Raw genomic sequence first — 20,240 nt, 5'->3', positions numbered from 1 at the left:
CAGGTAATTTTTAATTTTTAATTAAAAAATGTAACTATATATTTTAAGTATTTGAATTCACTGAACAAGCTTATCACACCTTTTTGTAAGCATTGAACTTTAGAACAAGCTGTAAAGGGTATCTATTAGTCTCGCAAGACAGCTGCCAACTCTCACTGCTCCACGCTCAGTTTGGCACAGCTGACGCATTGATTTTGTTGTTGCTGTTGTTGTTGCGTTTTTTGGTATTTTACAAATTTAAGCTCATTCTTCAAACTCACCACAGAAACCACAATTAGGCTGCTGGAAAAAATTTATTGTTGTTCTAAATCAGATTTAAGCGAATATCTTCAACGAAATCTGCGCTCTCTTCGACTCTCAACACATTCTCCAATTAATTTATATATTTAGTCTTTATTTTAAACACTTTACCTCGTTCTCTTATCACATTTGGCATATCAGGCTGCTCTTGATTTTTGTTTGTTTTATTTTGATTCGGTTTCGCTTGGGCTTTGTTTTGTTTTGTTTTTGGTGAAGTTTTTAACCTATTTTATCTCTAATTATAGATCAAAGTTTTGCTGGGCTCAAATTTATTTTGTATTTTTAGTCGAATGTCACATGTTAATGACCCCATTCTAAATAATAGCCGTAATTATAATGCAAAATATATCGAAATGAATTTTTGCTTTGGCTTTTGGTATTTGATGTCAAATTTCATGCTGTCATTTTTGTTCGCCTTTAACAAAAAATGCGAATGGTAATTGATACATTATGAACATTTAGTTGAAGAACGTAAAAAAAATCGTAAACATTTTAGATTTTAAATAATTTTTTTACGTTTTTATGTTATGAATAGAAATCATTCTAATCGATTATGTATTTTACTTCTCGATTAACCTTTCAACTATCTGATTATATTTAGTATTTAAATTTCTATTTGGTAATTCTCTATATTGTTTCTATTCTCATTCATTCTCTTTCTTTCTCTCTTTCTCGTTCATTGCTACATCTGTGGCGCCTCTCTTTGCGCTTCTCATACATTAACACAGTCAAAGTTCACTATAGCTCTTGTATACGATTCCATTCATTCTTTTTCAACCCAGCATTTGAAGCGCCCCTCTTTGCGCTTCTGATACCTAAAATATTCCATATAGCTTGATCGTCTCCATTAACTTAACATTTCTTTCACCTCTTTTTGCGCTTCTCATTCACAATACATTCCATGGTCAAGGCATCATCAGCTACTGTTTGGCTCTGATCTCATTTGATTTGTGTTAACCTCACTCACATGCAGCTGAAGCTCTAATCTCTCAGCTCTAATAGCCGTTTCATGAATGAAAAACTTGGACTTTAAAGTCCAGTGGCTAATGATGCATGGAAAATACCGAAATATCAAAGACCAAAATCGAGTTGCGCTAACCACAAAATGTTCATTAGACCAAAATAACGATTATTGTAGAAAACTTTGAATAATGAGAGTAGATACAAAACACACATATCTATATATATAGCTATATATATAGCTCTAATAGAGTTGTGTTATGGTATGTTTGATTTATGGTCAGCTAGAACAAAGCTGAATTAGTTTTGGCCGGTTAAATCGCATATTGAAACAGGAAGTCGAGACGACAAACGGCGACACGCGACAACAACAAATTTTTGTTCTCCAGCATAATAAAGAGCATATTAGTTAACATTTAACCCTAAAGGAGGGCGTGTCGTGTGCCCGACACGCGCTTCTTAAAGATGCAAAAAAACACTACAAACACAAATAGCGAAAGAGTTGCGAGGGTTGACAGGAAATTTCGCCAGGCCGAGACAGCTGCTGGAGAAAAGTGTGCCACGGCTTATGAAATGGAAATTGCGACCAGGAAGCGAAAGGGGGGAAAGTGATTTTCGTTTTCTCTCTCGACAAAATTCGAAAACTAGGGCGTGGCTGTGCTGACTTTTAATTACGCCCTGTGCTCTGGCTGTCAAAGGAGCTCAATGCCGGTGCCAGTCAAGATTCAGAGTCCTGTCAGGCCATAAGGCTAAAAAAACTAAAAGAAAACATTTCAATTGATGAAGAAATATGAATCGAAAGGTGAAAGTTGCGCATTGTGCCAAAAAATCTATTTGACGTGTTCTACACGCAGAAAAATCAATTAGGCACTTGTTGAGAATTTATGAAACTTGAAATCGGGCACACATATAGAGGCAAATTGGATTGCAATAGAAACATTGGGTTCAGGGTATAAAAAAGAGCCTATTCTATTTATTGACAGAATTACTTTTAATAAAAGTTATATGATCTCAATAGACTTATAGATAATCTTTAAATATTACTTGTATCAAGAAAATATAGTTTATATAAACAGTTCTTATCTTAATAGAAAATTAAATATTTTATATATTTTATTACTAAAATTGTATTATTATATTATATTATATTAAATATTCAAAATTTAAAACTCAACATATATTTAGTTATAATGAATAATATGGCCATATGTATATATGTATATAACTAATATTATTATATTAAAAATCTTTAAAATTTCAATCAAACTTTATTTTAGAAAAGTTCTTTGAAAACTTCAAGTCAATAAGTTTTCGCTCAGTGTAGCTTTAACAAATAGTTGCCAACAGTTGCAATTGCAATTGCAGCACATCCTGCGCAGCAGCTGTCTCCATCAAGCCGGCAGCCACAGCGCGGCCACAGTTAAAAAACTGAAAATTAAATCCTTTTTTCAGGCTCAATTTGTTGCAGCTCCTGCTGCTGCTGCTGCTGCTGCTGCAGCGTGTCCTGGCTTAAGGCAAGCTGCGCCAACTAAATCGAGCGCGTCAACAAAAGGACAAAAGACGATCCCCGCCTGCTTTTTTTTTTTTGGCGGTTTATATGCTTTGCTTTGCCTCTCTCTCTCTCTCTCTCTCTCTCTCTCTCTCTCTCTCTCTCTCTCTTTCTCTCTCTCTGTCTGTCAATCTGCCTCCCTCTATATATTTTTTGGCATTGTTACATTGCGATTACTTTACCTGCAACACGGCGATTAACACGCATCCTTTTTTTGGGCAACCTTAGCCAACCCTCTTCCTCTTCTTCTGCTTCGTCTTCTTTTGGCTGACTGCCTTTATTGCTTTCTTATATGCGCTTTGATTTCTATTTGCGGCAATATCCTTTATCCATTGTGCCTTTTGTTGCATGCACCGGCTGGCAAACACATTAGGAGTTGCAATCGAACGATTTGCGGGGGAAACGAGGGGGAGAAGGCAATGCAGTTGCAGCGGCGGCAGCAGGAGCTAAAAGTGACAGCATTGCCGCATCTACAAAGATCCTTTAACATTTTTCAATTATTCTACGATATTTAATCTACTTTTTTTAGAGCACTAATATCTCTTTCCCTCTCGCTCTCTCTTTATCTATTTATTTCTCTTTGTATATCTCTCCATTATACTATGGCAACGGCAGTTTCTCAGTTTTTATTTCTATAGAAAATATTTTAATCAACATCTTTTAGGAGACCACACATGGATATACTCATAGAATTCGAACTGTAATTTAGCCAAGTGTTGTATGAATTTTAATAAAAAACAAGTAAGAAAGCTCTAGTCGAGACTGCTCGACTACGAGATCCCCTGAACCCTTGGAGCAATAGATATTTCAATAATTTTTCGCGTCTTTCAGCTTACACAAGAAACACGCATACACACACACACAGGCATACATACACACACACGCATACAGACACACATACACACACACACACGCATACATACACAAGCGCATACACACACACATACACATACACACACACATACACAAACACATACACACACATACACAAACACATACACACACAAGCACCCACGCATAAACACGCATGGGCTGCAGTGTGCGCTTACTATGAGAACTTAATTGTTTAATAACTTTTTTTATGGACGTACGATCTTCATGAAACTTTCAGATTATGATTATAACATGGATATGCATGTAATTGCCAAAGCACAAGTCTCTAGTATTTGAAATACGCTTTTTACAAAAGTGAGGGTGAGGGGGTGAATTTAAGGGTGGGGGGTAAATTTTAACAAAAACCGAAATTGTATAAATTGCATATAAGCATACATTAAAAATTTGGAGACTCTAGCAATAAAGGTGTAGAAGATATAATTTTATAACTGGTTTTCGATAAGGTTTTTTATCGATAAAAAAAGATCGGGATGAGTTATCGAATTTTAATGATAAACTTGATATGCGCGCTGTAATTACGGACATTCTAATTTGAAGTCTCTAGCTCTTATATCTTCTGAAATCGACGCGTTCATACATACGGACAGACGGACAGACGGACAGACGGACAGACGGACAGACGGACAGACAGACGGACAGGGCCAAATCAACTCAGCTCGTCACCCTGATCAAGAATATATATACTTTGTGGGGTCTGCCACGCCTCCTTCTCCCTGTTACATACATTTCAACAAAACCATTATACCCTGATTTCCCATTGAAAATGGGTTCAGGGTATAAATATGCAGGCAATTTTTAGTACTTCTGATACATACGAGATTCAAGTAAAAACAGAATAAAATAGATGGATAAAAACAAAATACAATAAATAAGAACGGATTGATAATTAATAGAAATGGGGAGTCTTTACCACCAAAAATATATATGTATATATACTAGTCTCCAATCTATTATATACACTATAACATCTTTGATCTATCCTTCAAATATAACGATATGCCTGATTATAAATCAAAATCGTAACGCCTCTTTATTATATAAAACATACATATAATAGAGCTGCAAGCCAGCAAAAACAGGGGGCCTGCTATATTCCAAATGGGCGTGGCCAGCCACGCTTATCGCCACGTAACGCCCACGCTTCCAACGCAAATGTTCAGATTTTCTGCAATTTAGTTTTTACTTTGATTTGTCAAAAATTGATAATCAATCAAAGTCATAAACGAATCGAATGACGTTCAAAAACTGATTATGAACTAAGCATGCTTTTTTTTTTTTTTGTAGTTTTTTTAAAATGGCGTGCAACCCCCTGAAATACGCACTGCATTAGGCAGTGGATTTCACTACACTTTTTGTATGTTGATGCCTAAAAGGCGTAGCTCACAATAATGATGAGTAATTGATAGTGACACAGAGGCAACTAGCCGAGCAATATGGCAGCTGGTTTAGCTAAGTGACACGTAGGGTGGTTGGGTAGGGTTGGACTATCTAAATAGGGGTAGTTGCTGGGGCGCCAAGTGCTGTTAATGATGATGTTCAACCCTTTTTACGGCTAGTTTGTGCCTAGTTTATGCCTTGATTTTGCCTTTCATTCCACCTTTTTTTTTGGGCTAAAAAATAGCAAATTCTCACTTCATTTTCGTGTCAATAAAAATGCAATTGTTCTTTACACTCTGTTGGGTGTTAAAAGAAAAGAGGTATAATCGACTGAAGCAGGGTTTAGATTCACCCTTAAAATAAATAATGTTGTTTGACTAGGCAAATATATTCCAACTCTGACCTAAGTCTAAACTAGTCATATACATATATTACAGGGTATATGTCTAGTCGCTTGTCATCTCCTAAAACGTATTTCCTTTTACACTCTCTTTTAATATTCCTTGAAAATAGAATAAATCTCAGGCTATTATTGAATATACAGGGTATTTCTCTAGTCCTTCATTTTTCGCCTAAAACATATTTCATATGATACCCTTTTTAATGCCGCTTAACTTTTCCAAATTCACACATATAATCAAGGTTCTTTTTAGTTACAGGGTATTTGTCTAGTCATTCACTATAGCCTTACGAATATTCCCTATGATATCCCTTTTCATACCCCTTCTCTCTTGATTTATAGCCATGGCAAGCTGTCGCACGAAAACAATGCCGAGTCCCTGGTATATGCGGCCCATTGGATATCATAATTATGACAACAGCAACAACAATAAGGATGCTGAATTGTTGAACTATGTGGCAGCTAGCAGTCAGGCGGCGTTGCCACCCTTTGGCGTCGGGCTCGGACTGGGTGTAGGCGTGGGCGTGGGCCTGGAGCCGCAGACATGTCTGCCATATTTTGGCTACGAAACAGCAGCCGTCACGGCGAAGGCGCACAAATTGCTGCCAGAGTTTTTGATACCATTGCATGAAATTATGTTTCAACATCATTATCAACAACAACAACAGCAGCAGCAGCAGCAACGACAGCCACTGGCTACAACAGCAACAGGAAGCACAATAAATAGTCTGCCCGGACTAACGTATGCTAAGACAGAGACATTAGCCAGCGCTAGTTGCTATGCAACAAAGTCATTAACCCCACAGCAACAACAGCAACAGCAACAACAGCAACCTCCACGTCACAATGGCGAGCAGCAATTCGTGCGGCATTTTCACGAACGGGATCGCCTCATACGCGAGCATCAACTGCAGCGACTGAGAGATGTTGCCGAGCCAAGCAACAAGGACGAGCCACAGGAGCAGGAGCAGGAGCAGGAGCAGCAACAGCAGCAGCAGCAGGTGGAGTCGAATGGCCATAAAAATCATTGGCATGGTGTCGTCTATGATGGCAATGGCAATGCCATGACAGCAACTCCCAAGCACAACAGCAACAATAGCAATAACAACAACAATAGCAGCCCACCAACAACCTTCGCCTTGGCTGCTGCTGCCGCCACTCCGAACAAGGAGTCGCACATTTACGAGCAGCCGAATGGTCAACTTTGTTGCGCTGGAAACCCCGACAGCCCCACCACAGCAACACCCGCAGCAGCCGCACCTCCAGTAACAACAATAGCAGCAACAGCAACAACAGCAATTACAACAGCAGCAACAGCAGCAGCAGCTACGAACAAAGGTAAGTTTGCTTGCTAATTGATGTTGTCTAGGAATTTGTGTTTGACTGGCAAATATGCCATAATTGAATATAATAATATTTATTAATTAATAATCAAACTATTCATATGCTTAATGATGTCGTTATATATACGTTGATTATTATTATAATTATCATTATTTTAGCTCATTATTAGCAAATACTTTAAAATTTGCCTTCAAGTCCCATTTAACGAAAAAAAAAAAAACCCCCAAAGCAAACCCTACCAACCTTTAACATCGAAACTCTCAACTCAATTACGAGCGATTCGCTTAATAGAAATCATGTCAAGGCATGTCCACCTAACCCCAATGCGAAATACCTTTCCAGCTATTCGCACCACATCAACACACGCACACACACTCCACACCCATTCACACACATACAAACACTGTGTAACCCCAAGCAACACACGAAATCCATTTAAAATCACTAAAATATTAATAAATTTTACAAAAGTGCGCAACAAAATATGCGTGAAAATTCTCAAGTGCGAGCAACTAAACCTTGAACAACTTTATTTAATGGAATTTAAAACCACTTTTCATTGGGTGGTTGGCTGGTTGGGCAGCGGGTGGCTCATGGGTGAGTTCGCCTGGGGCGGCTGACGAGTAAAAAATACACTGAAATGGAACCACAATTGCATGAGCTAACCTTTGACATGCTACGCACCCCAAAAAAAAATTCTAAAAATAAAAAAAATAAAAGCTCACTCGGGTGTCAATGCCAACTGTGCCGCGTGCAGGTCCTGAGCAGCTTATGGCCAATTGAACGCACCCACCCACCCGACCAAGCCAACAGACACAGCGGGTGGTGCGGCCAAATCCAATAAAACCGCTTTACAAGCTGTAAAGCAAAGATCATAAATCCCATTTGGTTTAGCAGCTCAAAAGATTTTATGCGCACCTTCTTTTTTTTTAAATAATTCTATTCTAATATCAAATGTACAAATGTATTTAAATTAAATACAAATTAAAATATAAAATATATATATAGAGGTTATGTATATAAATTTTTAAAAATAAAAATTTAGACACAATTTTATAGACAATTTTATAGATTAACCTATTTTTAATCTGTTTATGAAATTGTGTACTTTTAATCTATGAATTTAAACAAATGATTTAACATTAAAATAAAATACTTTTTCTTTCTATGTACCTTTCATAGTTTTTAAAATTAAAAAAAAAAAAATAAATAAATAAAAAATGGCTACGCTTATCTTAGGGTGAAATTTACATAAAGGGTTGCTAAAACAAAATGTCCGCTCGTAAGCTAAAAAACATATAAATATTTAGGTATCTAATATAGACAGATATTATAAAAATTATATTTTATGTTATATAATATATACATATATAATAACATTTATTTTTATATGTGTATATTATATACTTAAAAATTGTTGTTTCTAAAATCTCCAAATGGTTGTTTTTTAAATTTATATAAAGCTTGAAAATCCTTACGAAATGGTGAGAAAATTTCTCAAAAATTCCGTTAGCTCTTCAACAGACAAAACCCTAGTTAATCAAATGTACCTTTCTTACCCTCGCACCCTACCATCAAAACAGACCCAAAAAAATCACCCATAGCAAGTAAAAAATTGCATTGTTCAAACCCAAGAAAAAATTCGATTTTTGCCTATTTTTAAATTTCACATCTTTTTACATTAAAAAATTGCGCATTATTGAGGCACAATATTGCCCTAGCATAGGGGTTGTTAGAGACTGCAGCGCCATAGACCAAAACAGTGAGAGAGAGAGGGAGAGAGCGATAGATAGGTTGTGTGTGTACAAGTGCGTTTGCTCTGCAGCTAAGCTGTGCAAGATCTTTGGTAATCCTTGACAATGATCCTCAATTTTTACCCTTGAGTTTCTTTTTTACCTATTTTCTTGCCCAAAAAAAGGAAAAGAAAAAATTTTCGCTACGCATTTTCAATAAAAATCAAGGAAAATGCAACGGATTTTTTTCTGTCCGAAGGGTTGCATTTGTCAGCAATTTTTGCTGTTTTTTTTCTTGTGGCTGGATCGAATTCAATAAACGTTAATAAATATCACGGCAAAGAATGGAACAGTATTGAGGCATGACGAAGAGGAAGAAGAAGATGAAGACTAAAGACGGCGCTTAAAATGCGGAAGTAAAGGGACATTTTATTCCTTTGCTCTTTCTTTGCTTTTTTGCTTTATTTTGAAGGCTGTTTACTTCTTTTTTTTTTGTGCTCGCGGCATTTCCGTTAAGAATTGATTTGGGGTTTACCTTTGATTTGCTATCGAAAGGTCCTGCTTTTCCACTTATTTTTGGCGCGAATTTATCAGCAGTTGGGCAAATGTTGAGCGGGTTAACCCAAGGGTTCTCAGTTGAGAAGGTGAAAAGAAGTGGAAATTTTAAAGGACTGCGACAGAGAATGTTCTAAAAGCCTCGAGAAATTTGTATGTGATTTAAATTAATAATAATAATTTTATAAAAGGAAATTTAAATAAATATTAAATATGGATGGAATTCACATAAATTTTTATTTTTTATTTTATTCAAATATTTTATTTAAATTTTGTCAGTTTCTTAACGATTCTGTTGATATTTCGCATACCAATTAAAGCCAATTGCACAAAATAGAATAACAAATTAAGGTAAACTTTAGACACAGCTAGCTACAACCCTCTATTAAGAGAAACAGACAAAGTCAAAGAAGAAGAAGCATACGAACTAGCCTCAACTAGTCCCATTTTATTTGCTAAACGCAAATTGGGATGTCATTTTAATGCAACACCAACAACAACAACAACGACAACAAGGACTCAAGTCAACCACTGAATTTCCTACTGCCAGGGGCTGTACGCTTTTCATGCAAAGTGCGTCGTCCCCTTTTTGGTTCGATTCTGCCAAGCGTTTATTTTCTTGATTAATTTCAATGTTCGAGCAAAAACTTTGTTGCTGTTCTCCCTTTTTGTGTGGAATATTTACATGTGTCTGTCTCTCTCAGTGCTTTTCTTTCTCTCCCCCCGCACTCTCCCGTTCCAGCTGTCTCTTCTCTGTCTGTTTTTGGCAAATAATCAAATTGGACTTCGCAAGCGACTGCAGATTGTTTATCTTTTGTTTCATTCCGTGACAAGTTTAATCAGGCTACGTGGAGCAGGACACACAGAGAATATACGCAGGACACACTGCAGGGCTTGTGCAGGACAGCAGTCAAAAGGATAACTATTGAAATTAGTTGGCAAGCCATACAGCTTTTCCTTTAAGCGCTCACGAAAAAGGGACGCAGATTTTCCTATTGATTTTCCTCGAAACGCATTTTTGTATTCTTTCCCACTTAAATCATTTTGGCACTTTAATGAGAATGAAAAAGAGAAGGCCAAGAAGATTGAGCGAGAGAGAGCGAGAGAGAGGGAGCAAAAGAAAAGGGGCTGCTTGTCCTGCGGTCTTTCATATCCTGCTTCAACATTAATTTTGCAGTTTTAATTAAAACATTTTGCACCACACAAACAAGAAGTGGGACGCACATTTTGCCCCTTTAATATACCCTGTATAAATTAGTGTATATGTGCAAGGGAATAGAAAAAGATAATAATTTTGGGCACATATGCTTAAATTTTTAATTCACATTCCAAATCACTGTAACTGATTAAATGATATTAATTAAAGAGGACACCTTGGACACACATAATAAAAGCAGAAAGGATATAAGTATTATCTGCAGAGTAACCTACTGCTTAGAGGTGATATTTATTACACAGCATCAGCATTCTTGAGAAATTGTCTCTGAAATGACATCAGTCAAATTTACACAGTATCCTATAGCTGCGCTTTCTTTCTCTGCTTTTGTAAACCCAAACCAAAGCCGTCTCTGGAATCCAAGTCCTTCCAGCATTTCTGCTACCCACTCATAATCATAAAATGTATTCTCTGTCACCACCCACAAGTTTCCTATAGGAGACATAGCCTAGCTCTACACCTCCCCATCCTCAAGGACCCGCCACATGCCCCACTTCCCTTCTTCTTTGTGCACACATCGCACGTCGGTTGCAAGTGGCAAATGCTTTCGCGCTGTTGCCTTTCTGCAGTGATGCAAAAAGTTTTTACACCGCCAACTCCGCAATGCCAAGCCCCCCTCAATAACTTTCATATATAGAAAAGCAGAAGCAGGAAAACAACAACAATGCGCTCCATACTTGTTGTAATTATTCCCTAAACTCCAAACTCTGAATGGTGTTTAGTGTTTATATAATAAAAACTTATGAAGCGCACACAAATACACATGCACAGACACATACATTTACATGCATCTGCATTTTGCTCAATTTCCAACATTTATATACTAATACACACACACATAAATAAGCACACGCTTCATGTAAAGTCATCCAATAAGCTCAAACACCTTTATGTGCGCTCACACACACACGCACACATCCTAATTATGATCCATGTACTTGAGTGCAAGCGAAATATGCAAAAAGAAATATTTAACGGCAACTGCGCAGCTCCGCAGCTAGCTGCTATTAATGCACATGCATATGTATACGTATATGTGTGTGTATGCATATATAGCGAGCGCATTGGCCACACCCATTTCACTCAAACTCTATGCTAATGCATACCAAGTGCTGCGCAGGGGTAGATATGCAACGGGACAATGACAACACAAAGTCTAATCAGAATGCAGGCAGCCACAGCTGAATACGTTCCACACCGACACATTCACTCACTAGCTCACTCACACTCGCACTCACTGCTCTACGTAATTTAACTCAACTCTAACGGTGCAGGGTTGATAACGGCCTGAGCACAAACATTTGAGCGCAATGCTGTAAGCAAATGCGTGGCAGAGAGTGAGTGAGCGGGCAAAGGCAACAAAGAAAACTAGGCAAAAGGAGAAAAAAAAAAGCAGCACCAACTACAGCAATTGCTGCTGCAAATCATAAAGCATACACTCAGACACACACACACACACAAACTGAGGCAGGCAACTGCAGCGACATCGACAGCACTGTGTACCGTTTGTCGCTGGCTTCGTCGTTTCAGTTGCATTCGGCAGGCGAACGAAGTCGGTTCGGCACAACTTTTAGTCGTAGTCGCAGTCGCCAACGCAGGTGCAGTCGCAGTGCAAAAGCCGTAATTGTTATTGCTTTTTATACGATTTAAATTCTAACTAACTTCTACAAAACGAGCTGGCAACTCTGTTCGCGTGCTCACTGTGACTTGCAAAAAAAAAAACAATCAAAAACTTTTTGACAGAACAATCGCATTTACATATATATTAACGAAAGCCAGTGAAAAGTGAATTAAAATTCTCGAACATTTTGTGCATGCATAAAAAGAAAAACTATTAAAAAAAAAAAAAAAGAAAAAGTATCAAGCTCAAGAAAAATAAGATGATGTTGCTACAGCAGCAACAACAGCGCCGTCTGTGGGATGCCGCCAAAGCAACAACAACAAAAACCCCAACAGGATCCTCAGCTGCAACAACAACATCGACAGAGACAGCAGAAGTCGGCAACAAATTGGATTTGAATTTGGATGATGCAGCTGCGAAACGTCGAGGCATTCGTCAAATGCAACGCAAGGATCAGGAAGACACAAGACACGCATGTAGGAGACTATATTCCATATTCTAACCATAAGTATACACTGCGATAGCGTTGCCATATAGCCACTCTAACTAAGCAAAGCTTGCCGAAAAGCTTGTTTTGCCAGCGTCTGCTGTAAAGCTTAGCTGGATTCGTTGGTTTGCTTGACTTACCGTTAATTGTTGCGCTTTTTTACAGCATTTACTTCTACTATCGAGATTTAATTCTTGTTTATTTAATAATTAATTAATTAATCAATATAAAAATTAATATTTAAATGTATAATTTAATATATTAATTTTTATAATTTTAAATGTATAATTTAATATATTAATTTTTATAATAATATATATAATAATATTAATACAGAAATTATATAATTAAATTAATAATTAAAATCGTAATCAGAATTAAAAAAATTTAAATGAATCTAAATCATTAAAATAAATCTAAAATTATTTAAAATCTAAAAAATTTAAGTGACACATAAATTAAATAATACTATTATTATAAATTAAAAATAAGATAAAAGCTAAACAAATAAAACAAACAGAAACAATTTTAAACAATTAAAAAAATTACAATAAATAAATAAAAATAAATATGTATTATAATTAAACAAGATAAATATGTATAAAAAAAATATTGAAATTTTTATACTATTTATAAATCATAGATTCTTAAAGCTATAACTCGCTAAAAAAAAAAAATTTTATATATCTACAAAGTTTAATATCATATTTTAAGTTCGTTAATTATTTAAACCTGCGGCCAACTAGTCTAAAAATAGTTAACTACACTCAAACTTTCTTCTTCTTCCAACACTTCACCTGCGACTTTCACTTTTCACTGTTGAAACCAAATTTCTTACAATAGTTGCAACTCGAATGCCGCATGATCTGATTGTGAGCGACGCACGCCCACACAATGGGCAATGGCATAGAATTTCGATTTCCATATCGGGATCTACAATTTCATGGCATTTTGCTGTAGTTTTCGTTTTGATTTGGCATCATGAGATGTCCTGCCGAGGCATCTCCTGCTGCTGCAGATGCCGCTCCTTTGAGCAACCCCACAGTGCGTGTGATCATTTTTTTTGTTTAGTTTAGATTTGCATCCTGGACAGCGAGTCCTGTCTTATGTGTGTGTGTGTGACCGTTGTCCTTTTTACCTGTTCGAACAAACGATGTCTCAGGTATTTTGCATGCATACAAGACAAATGAAAAAACGTCAGGCATATGTCCTTAAAAAAAAGAGGGAAACGTAAAGGTAAAAAAGGAAAGGAAAAAAAGAAGCAGCGCCTTTTTAGTCCAGCTCTTAAGACTGAGGCGTGCAATTTCTCAAATTTTCCCTTAATTTTCCTAGTCATAAAAAAAAATACAACACGGAGCTAGCCACAAAAGCCAAATTTTGTGTAATTACATTTAAGCCGTGGCAAGGATAATGCGCCTTTCCTTTTTTGCCTTTTTAATTGCATGAAAAAACTACCCAAAAAGACAAGTAAGGGTATTGTAGTAGGTAGTGCTCGACTTATTGATACCCTTCGAATCGATTTATTATATTTGTCTATATCGAATGGGGAACATAAATTTAAAGATCAAATCGTGGGGATATATATCGTGAGGGGGATATATGTAGAAAAAGAGATATACTTAGTATTTATGTATTGATAATCGATATCGATACCGACAAGATAAATATCTGTGTAGTCTTCTATGTAATATCTTCATTTATATACCAAAGAGATAAAACACGCCTACCTCTACCTCCTACAGACACGCCTACCTCTGCCTCTTACATAAATTTTAACAAAAATAATATAATCCCATTTTCAATATGGCTTCAAGACTTTAGTAACATTTAGCTTATAGCATGCAGATCAGCGCATTGTCCAAGCAAATTCAGTGACAAAATGGACTCCACAGAATCCATTACGTGAATGTTCTCTGAGGTAATCTGTATATTTATAATGTCAAGCTGAAGTATTATGCACAAGGATTCCAAAGCATTTCATCTGCCATATATTGTCGTAAAAATATGTCGCCTTTTCTGCTGTTGCTCTGCCTTTCTATACCCTTCTCTCTCCACCTCCCTCCCGCTCTTTCTCTCTAACTCTCTGTGTGTTTTTGGGCTGCCACACTTTGTTTACGCCCCGGGGGAGCCATAAATATCATATCTACTTTGCAACACAAAAAACTCGACCACTGACTGGACTCTGGACAGCGTCACAGGATAACACGACTGCAGAGACGTCTTTTGCCTTTTGCACATATGCGTGTATTTAAAGTACTCTCTGTTTGAATGTGTGTGTGTGTGTGTTTGATGGTGTGGCTGTGTGTTGGACTTTGCATAGAGAGTAGCAAAGCCGTTTATGTTAGGGTTTGATATGATAATGCGCTCATAAGCTATTCGGCATTGGAGATAACAAAAAAAGACAAAGAATACAGGAACAGATACAGTAGTCATTGGCTAAGATGATTTGCAAATATATTTATAAACCTAACCTTAACTTAATATCAATATAATTTTAAATCAAAATTTATCTGCATACATATATTATATATATTTCATATAATTTCAATCACACTTTAAGAATTACTTTGGTTACTTCCTTGTATTTAAAGTTGAATTGAATTTCATGCTGATTTCATCGTTGGGCTGTCGCAAGTCATTTGGCACTTGCGGAGCTCTTAAAAAGTTTACAACGCCAACCACCCGACCACTGAAACGACACCACTCAAAGGACATCAATGGACAGTAGAAATTTTTGCATGTTACGCTACAACGAAACACCGTAAATACTAATGGACATTTTACGAGCCAAGTGGCCCGAAGCAGACCAAATGGACAAACGATGACCACGTCTGTATATGTGTCTTTGTGGGTGTGTGTGTGTATGTGTGTGTGTCTGTCTGTCTGAGACACTCGCCAAAAACAGACAACAAGCAGACGAAACAGCAAACACAACCCCCTAAGAGCAAATTGAAATACGGACTGCAAACGAAATGCACAGACGTGACATTTGCATTTGACAAAAGGCAAAATAATCGATAAGAAAATATCAATTATCGATGGCAGTTGATAGACAGACTGAAGATTTTTCTGTGAATAAACTACAAAATGTAGTTGCTAGTCTTACTATTTATCGATATCAATTAAAACATGATTTAACAGTTATCGATATCAAAACGTTATCGATAAATATTGTAATGTAAGTAGATTTTGGTTCAATATCGTTAAAACCAAATATACTCTTATCGATAAAGGCAGTTAAACTATCGATATCGATATCGTGGTTATCGATAAGCAACATAATGTAATAACTTGATACAGATCAAAAAGTAATGAGCTTGTTGGTAGACAGTTTTTAATCAAGTACTGATTCTTCTCTATTCTTCTTCACGTTCCACTCACTCTTTTAATTATCATTAAATATACAAAAATCTTTAATTGTAATTCGCTTTTAATTCCCCACATTTTCAAGGAATGCCAGTATTTATCAAACCTAACTACAAAGATTGAAATTTAAATGTTTTTTTTCTTTCTATCTCATTTCTTTGCAGTTATGCGACACATGTCAAACTCGCCGACACCGCCATCTCCCCTGCGATCTCTATCAGGTATGCACCTAATCCTTTGCTAACATACATCAAACATGCACCAAAAATATAGAAGCAAGGGTCTCCTATCTCTGGTTAGGGTGTAGGGATATTCGGGTTTGCGAACGTGAAACGTGGAACGTGGCTACTTTGTGGCCAAATTGATTACTCACACGAGCTACGTAGCCAATTTATTGATGTCTCTTTGGAGAGAGGGTAGGGCAACAATTTTATAGTTTTTGGCAAAAGGATATATGCAACAACGGCAGCAGCAGCAATAGCAACAACAACAATGGCAACCCCCAAGCAAATGTTTGAGGATGCGCCTGAGGTTCAGCTCGAGCTCTGAGCGTGGCAGTTGGCTCGGGGCTTGCGGCTTAGGTAGAGCCACGCACGTGACTAAAGTGTGGCTGGTAAAACTATTTAAGAATATACATATATATTCCCGCAAAGACTGACATCGGAGTGAAGTGAAGTATTGAGGAAACATAAGACAGAAATGGAGTAACACAATGATTTAGTAGAAGTTATGAAAGGAATTGGAAAGGGCAAAATATTTGTATAATTATACCCTTTTTATAAACAATATTCAAAAGGAATTCGACCCAATCTATATGATTATATTATTATATTTAATATTTGTTTTAATTTGATTACCATACATATATTACTTTCATAGGCCTCTTCGAACTTTGATTTCGCATATGGTTGATCTCTAAAATAGTGTTACAAAACTTTTATAGTATATCTCTAAACGTAATTTCGGGCTGTACTTCATTTTAGTTCGCATCTCACTCAACGTATTCCAAGAATCAAAAATGCTCACTTTCCAAAGTAAAAACTCTGATCAGTCCTAATGTATATATATTTATAAAATATTGTCCTTCCACCCACAATTTGGAAACAACCCTGTCAAATTTGCAAATGTTCTATACTTTGAAAAGACAACAACCCTCACGACATATGCAAAAGGTTATTTATACACACATTGACACACACACACACGCACATCAGGACACATTTGACCCCATTGTACACCCGCCTGACCCTCTCTCACTCTCTCTCACTCTCGTCTTTTGCGTCTTCCTTTTGTTCGCCCTTTTAGCAAACACAAAATAAAAATAACAATTTGTCAGAATGTAAATTTCACAACTGCGCATTTGAATTTTATTGTTGCGAGCAATTATGTAAGAGAGGTTCGCCCTTAACTGCTGACCTTTAGCCCCTACCCTCTACCCTCTCGCCCTGCCTCCCTCTCCTACCCCCTCCCGCTCACTCTCACTCAGTCTCTCTTACACTCCTTAACAAAGCGCAGCTAATCTATGCAAAAACATGCATCAATCCACCCCAAGCACTCATGCAAACATTGCGACAACCCTCATTTAAATAGTTGCCGCACAGGGTTGCCATATCATCAACTGACAATTAATTTTGCATTTTTATTGGTTTACACAAATTAACGCGACGCGCTTTATTCAAATATGTCACAACAGCAACAACAACAACAACTGCGAACCCTTATAAAAAAGGGTTGTGGCAGATATTTAAATTACAAAAAAAAAAAAAAAAGTGAGTTTGGGGTTGGCTCAAGTGTGAGGTTAGGGTTAAGCCAATCAACTGTTGCGCATCTTCCTTCCTCCATCAAATTTGAATAGCAAATGAGGTGTCAGGCGTGTGGCAAATTGTGTGAGTTTTTTGTGTGCGGAAGGGTTCAAGTCTCACTCTCTCTTTTTTCAACCCTAGCCCTCGCGACTTTTTAAGTGCTACTTGTTGAACTGTTATTCAAATTGTGCAACGCCTTTTCCTCTTCCATGCACCCAAAGGATTTGTTTGCGTGCTGCTAATTGTTTGGGTATCCTATTTTTTTGATAGGGTAATTTGTGACTCTCTTTATATTTTAATCAGCGGTTGCTGTTTTTTTTTTTCCTCTTCCTCTTTGATTGGGTGCGTTTCTTTTGATTGGCTTTGAGGCGTTACGAGGGCGTTTCGCTTTGGTTGATTTGTGGTTTTATGGTATTTTAAAATTTTGAAATGTGTTGAAGTCGAGAGTCGAGGGTTAAAGAGGTAATTTTAGTAAGGAAACTGCTGTTGGGGTAAAGGGGTTTGGGCCGTATTAGGCAATAATATTTGCTTAATCAGGCTTAAGTATTATACAAATATTACAAATATCAGAAAAATGAGTACGACAAATTCTCAAATTTACATTGAAAAAAAAATATGAAAAAAAATAAATAAATAATAATAATAATATTAATAATAATAAAACAAAATAATAAAAATATTATTATATTTTAATTATTTTATATTATTTAATTTTACATTGTCAAAAAAAAAATACTAAACATATAGTAATACATTTCATATTATTTCTTATTTTTATTTCATAAAATGAAAAACAGATGCTATAATTCATACATAAATGTATTTAATTTTATAATTATTCCTCTTGAAAATATTTTAAAAAGATTTGCATTTCAATGGCATATTTGCCAAATACCGAATATTCTCTTTCAACTATTCTATCACCATTAGATTTAAATATTTGATAGAAGCCCCTGAAAATGCATTCCATATTCAGAAATTCCAGCGTTATCTTTAGCTAGATATCCTGTATAATTGGATAGTTTTGCGAATATTTATTTATATGCGAACTGTTATATCTTTCCCATAAATCGCAACACGCACTTTGCCCAGTCGCCCCATGTGACGCGAACAACCCCTAAACAGAGGGAGACAAGCGAATACGAGAGAGGGAGAGAGAAAGAGTGAGTGAGTGAGGGGCAACACTTCATTTGTCAGTGCAACAGAGACTCACACTCGCACTCACACTCACATTCACACATTTCCACATTGTTGCAACAACACATCTGCTGAACAGCACCTGGCGTCAGGTTCTGAATTCGCTTTTCCCTATTTCCATTTTAGAGTTTTTCACTGCTGGATCTCTGGCAGCAGTCACAATAGTTTTTTCTCTTTTTTTTTCGCCTGCAGCTTCTTGACTTGCCACATGCAACACAATGCAACGCAGCAGCCTCTTTTTCAGTTTTATTGTAGCTTCAAACCCTTTTTGCCAATCACAAGTTGCATTTGAACTTCACCCCGAATGAAAATCAAAAATGGAAATACTTTGCCTTTCCAATTGTAACAAACGAAAAACGAAAGCCAGGGGGTTGGCAAATTTTACAATCAGCGGGTGGGTTGGGGTTTTTAACCCTTATCTATGTGACTTTTTTTTTATAGAGTTGACTGCATTTCTGCTAATTATATTAGCCGAAACATAAGTCATAAAAACAGCTGCCCACATATAAAAAGTTTTCCCTTCACTAATGCCGCCCGCATTTAAAATCAAAGTTTTTTAATCCTGTTAACAGGACTGAACAAAGCTGCAAAGCTGCTTAACAAAGCAAAAAAAAAAAAAAAACAATAAAAATAAACGATTCATGAAATCGTTTTAAACAGGTTAAAGCTGAACTAAAAAGTATGCTAAAAATAATTGTTAGCAATTAATTAAATTATAGTTATATAATTTTGTCAACCCTTGAGTGCATGCTAGGCTGTGTTAGTCCAACAGATTCTAAGTACTTTTAAGTCTAATTCATTAATCTTAAAAAAAAAAAAAAAAAAATTATTTCAAAAAACTTTTAATATCATTTTTTATCCTTTTATTAAAACACAATTGTTTTATCATAAAACGATTTTAAATATTTGTTGTATGATATTCATACACTAAATATAATATGAACAAATATCAGATATATAATTTTTGCACTTCCTACTTTTATTTTTCTGCACAACAATGGAACATTTTTTACTCCACCCCGAGATTGATCAGCGCTTAGAGTTTTTGGTCTTTTCAATGGATTATCTTACAAGAACTTCCTGACCATTCTTTAATTTCAAGCAAATTCAATAGGTTGTAAATCAATAAATATGCTCATGACACATTATGAAATTTGAGATCTTAAAAAAAAAAGATATAGAAGAAGAAAAACTTGAAATGAAAACAAAGAAAAAAGCAAAAGTTGTGTAAAGCTTCCTTCCTGCGTTCGATGCCGGCGATTTTTCAATTATTATGCATGATTGAATTTAAGGCTAGTTGATAGATGTAAAACGGGTAGGTCAATGGGGGAGGGCGTGGCACAAAGCAAAACCCTTCCGCTTGAGCGTCTATCGTCTAACAGCAGCTAACCGCAGGACAACAACAGGACAACAGGGCAAAGGACATAGCCGAGAGCCCA

At 36.4% G+C, this 20,240-nt stretch overlaps 1 protein-coding gene across 3 annotated transcripts in view; it reads left to right on the top strand.

The window, feature by feature from the left end:
* pdm2 (POU domain protein 2) overlaps nucleotides 1–20,240 on the top strand; it is a 40,464-nt gene that overhangs the window by 17,948 nt on the left and 2,276 nt on the right. For 2 of the 3 annotated variants that reach the window (XM_018002464.2, XM_089463781.1), the window contains 2 exons: nucleotides 5,823–6,818; nucleotides 15,967–16,023. In XM_018002464.2, the coding sequence (XP_017857953.2) occupies nucleotides 5,825–6,818; nucleotides 15,967–16,023 (1,051 nt within the window). In that variant the 5' untranslated portion in view covers nucleotides 5,823–5,824. Of the gene's footprint in view, nucleotides 1–5,822; nucleotides 6,819–11,077; nucleotides 12,426–15,966; nucleotides 16,024–20,240 lie in introns of those variants that run through there. The other variant, XM_018002463.2, reaches the window with a different exon arrangement.

The sequence above is a fragment of the Drosophila arizonae genome, chromosome 3 (assembly GCF_054131065.1).
Source record: "Drosophila arizonae isolate 15081-1271.41 chromosome 3, UAZ_ARI_1.0, whole genome shotgun sequence".
Lineage (NCBI taxonomy): Eukaryota > Metazoa > Arthropoda > Insecta > Diptera > Drosophilidae > Drosophila > Drosophila arizonae.
The sequence above is the reverse complement of the archived record's forward strand: the minus strand, read 5'-3'. Positions and strand labels throughout refer to the sequence as shown.